We start from the raw sequence: 387 nt of genomic DNA, 5'->3' as shown, positions 1-387 counted from the left end.
GGGGGGGGGGCTTTCTGGTAAGAGATTTCAATTCATTCAGATTTCAGCTTGACTTTGTACCGGAGTGCTTTTGGGGCATGGAGCGGTCATCTTCATTTCTGGACTTCATTTTATGCACAGCGGCATACCTTTGCTCGCATCCTTTGGGCGCCGCCGGTGATGAACTGAGCGTGACCTCCTCCCTCCTTGGCCAAACCGTTGATGAGAGCGGTGCTGGCCCCTTCTCCGATCCCAAAAGAGAAACACCTGCAGCGCAGCGCAATACTTTGCGTCAAAAGAGACATTTGCTTAGCGACCGCCATGACCGACCAGCCAGAGGCCGGATCTAAAATGTCTGGCCCGATCGTCCCGGTCCGACCGATTCGTCGGCCGGGCCGTTTTCTCTTC

The 387-nt window shown here is 55.3% G+C and overlaps 1 protein-coding gene across 1 annotated transcript in view; it reads right to left on the bottom strand.

The window, feature by feature from the left end:
* Positions 1-387, bottom strand: part of LOC109514274 (von Willebrand factor A domain-containing protein 5A-like) — a 19,815-nt gene that overhangs the window by 4,053 nt on the left and 15,375 nt on the right. The window contains exon 11 of the mRNA XM_019867213.1: positions 112-246. Coding sequence (XP_019722772.1) covers positions 112-246 — 135 coding nt within the window. The remainder of the gene's footprint in view (positions 1-111; positions 247-387) is intronic.

Source organism: Hippocampus comes, unplaced genomic scaffold, assembly GCF_001891065.2.
Source record: "Hippocampus comes isolate QL1 unplaced genomic scaffold, H_comes_QL1_v1.1 scaffold49, whole genome shotgun sequence".
In the NCBI taxonomy this organism is placed as follows: domain Eukaryota; kingdom Metazoa; phylum Chordata; class Actinopteri; order Syngnathiformes; family Syngnathidae; genus Hippocampus; species Hippocampus comes.
The sequence above is the reverse complement of the archived record's forward strand: the minus strand, read 5'-3'. Positions and strand labels throughout refer to the sequence as shown.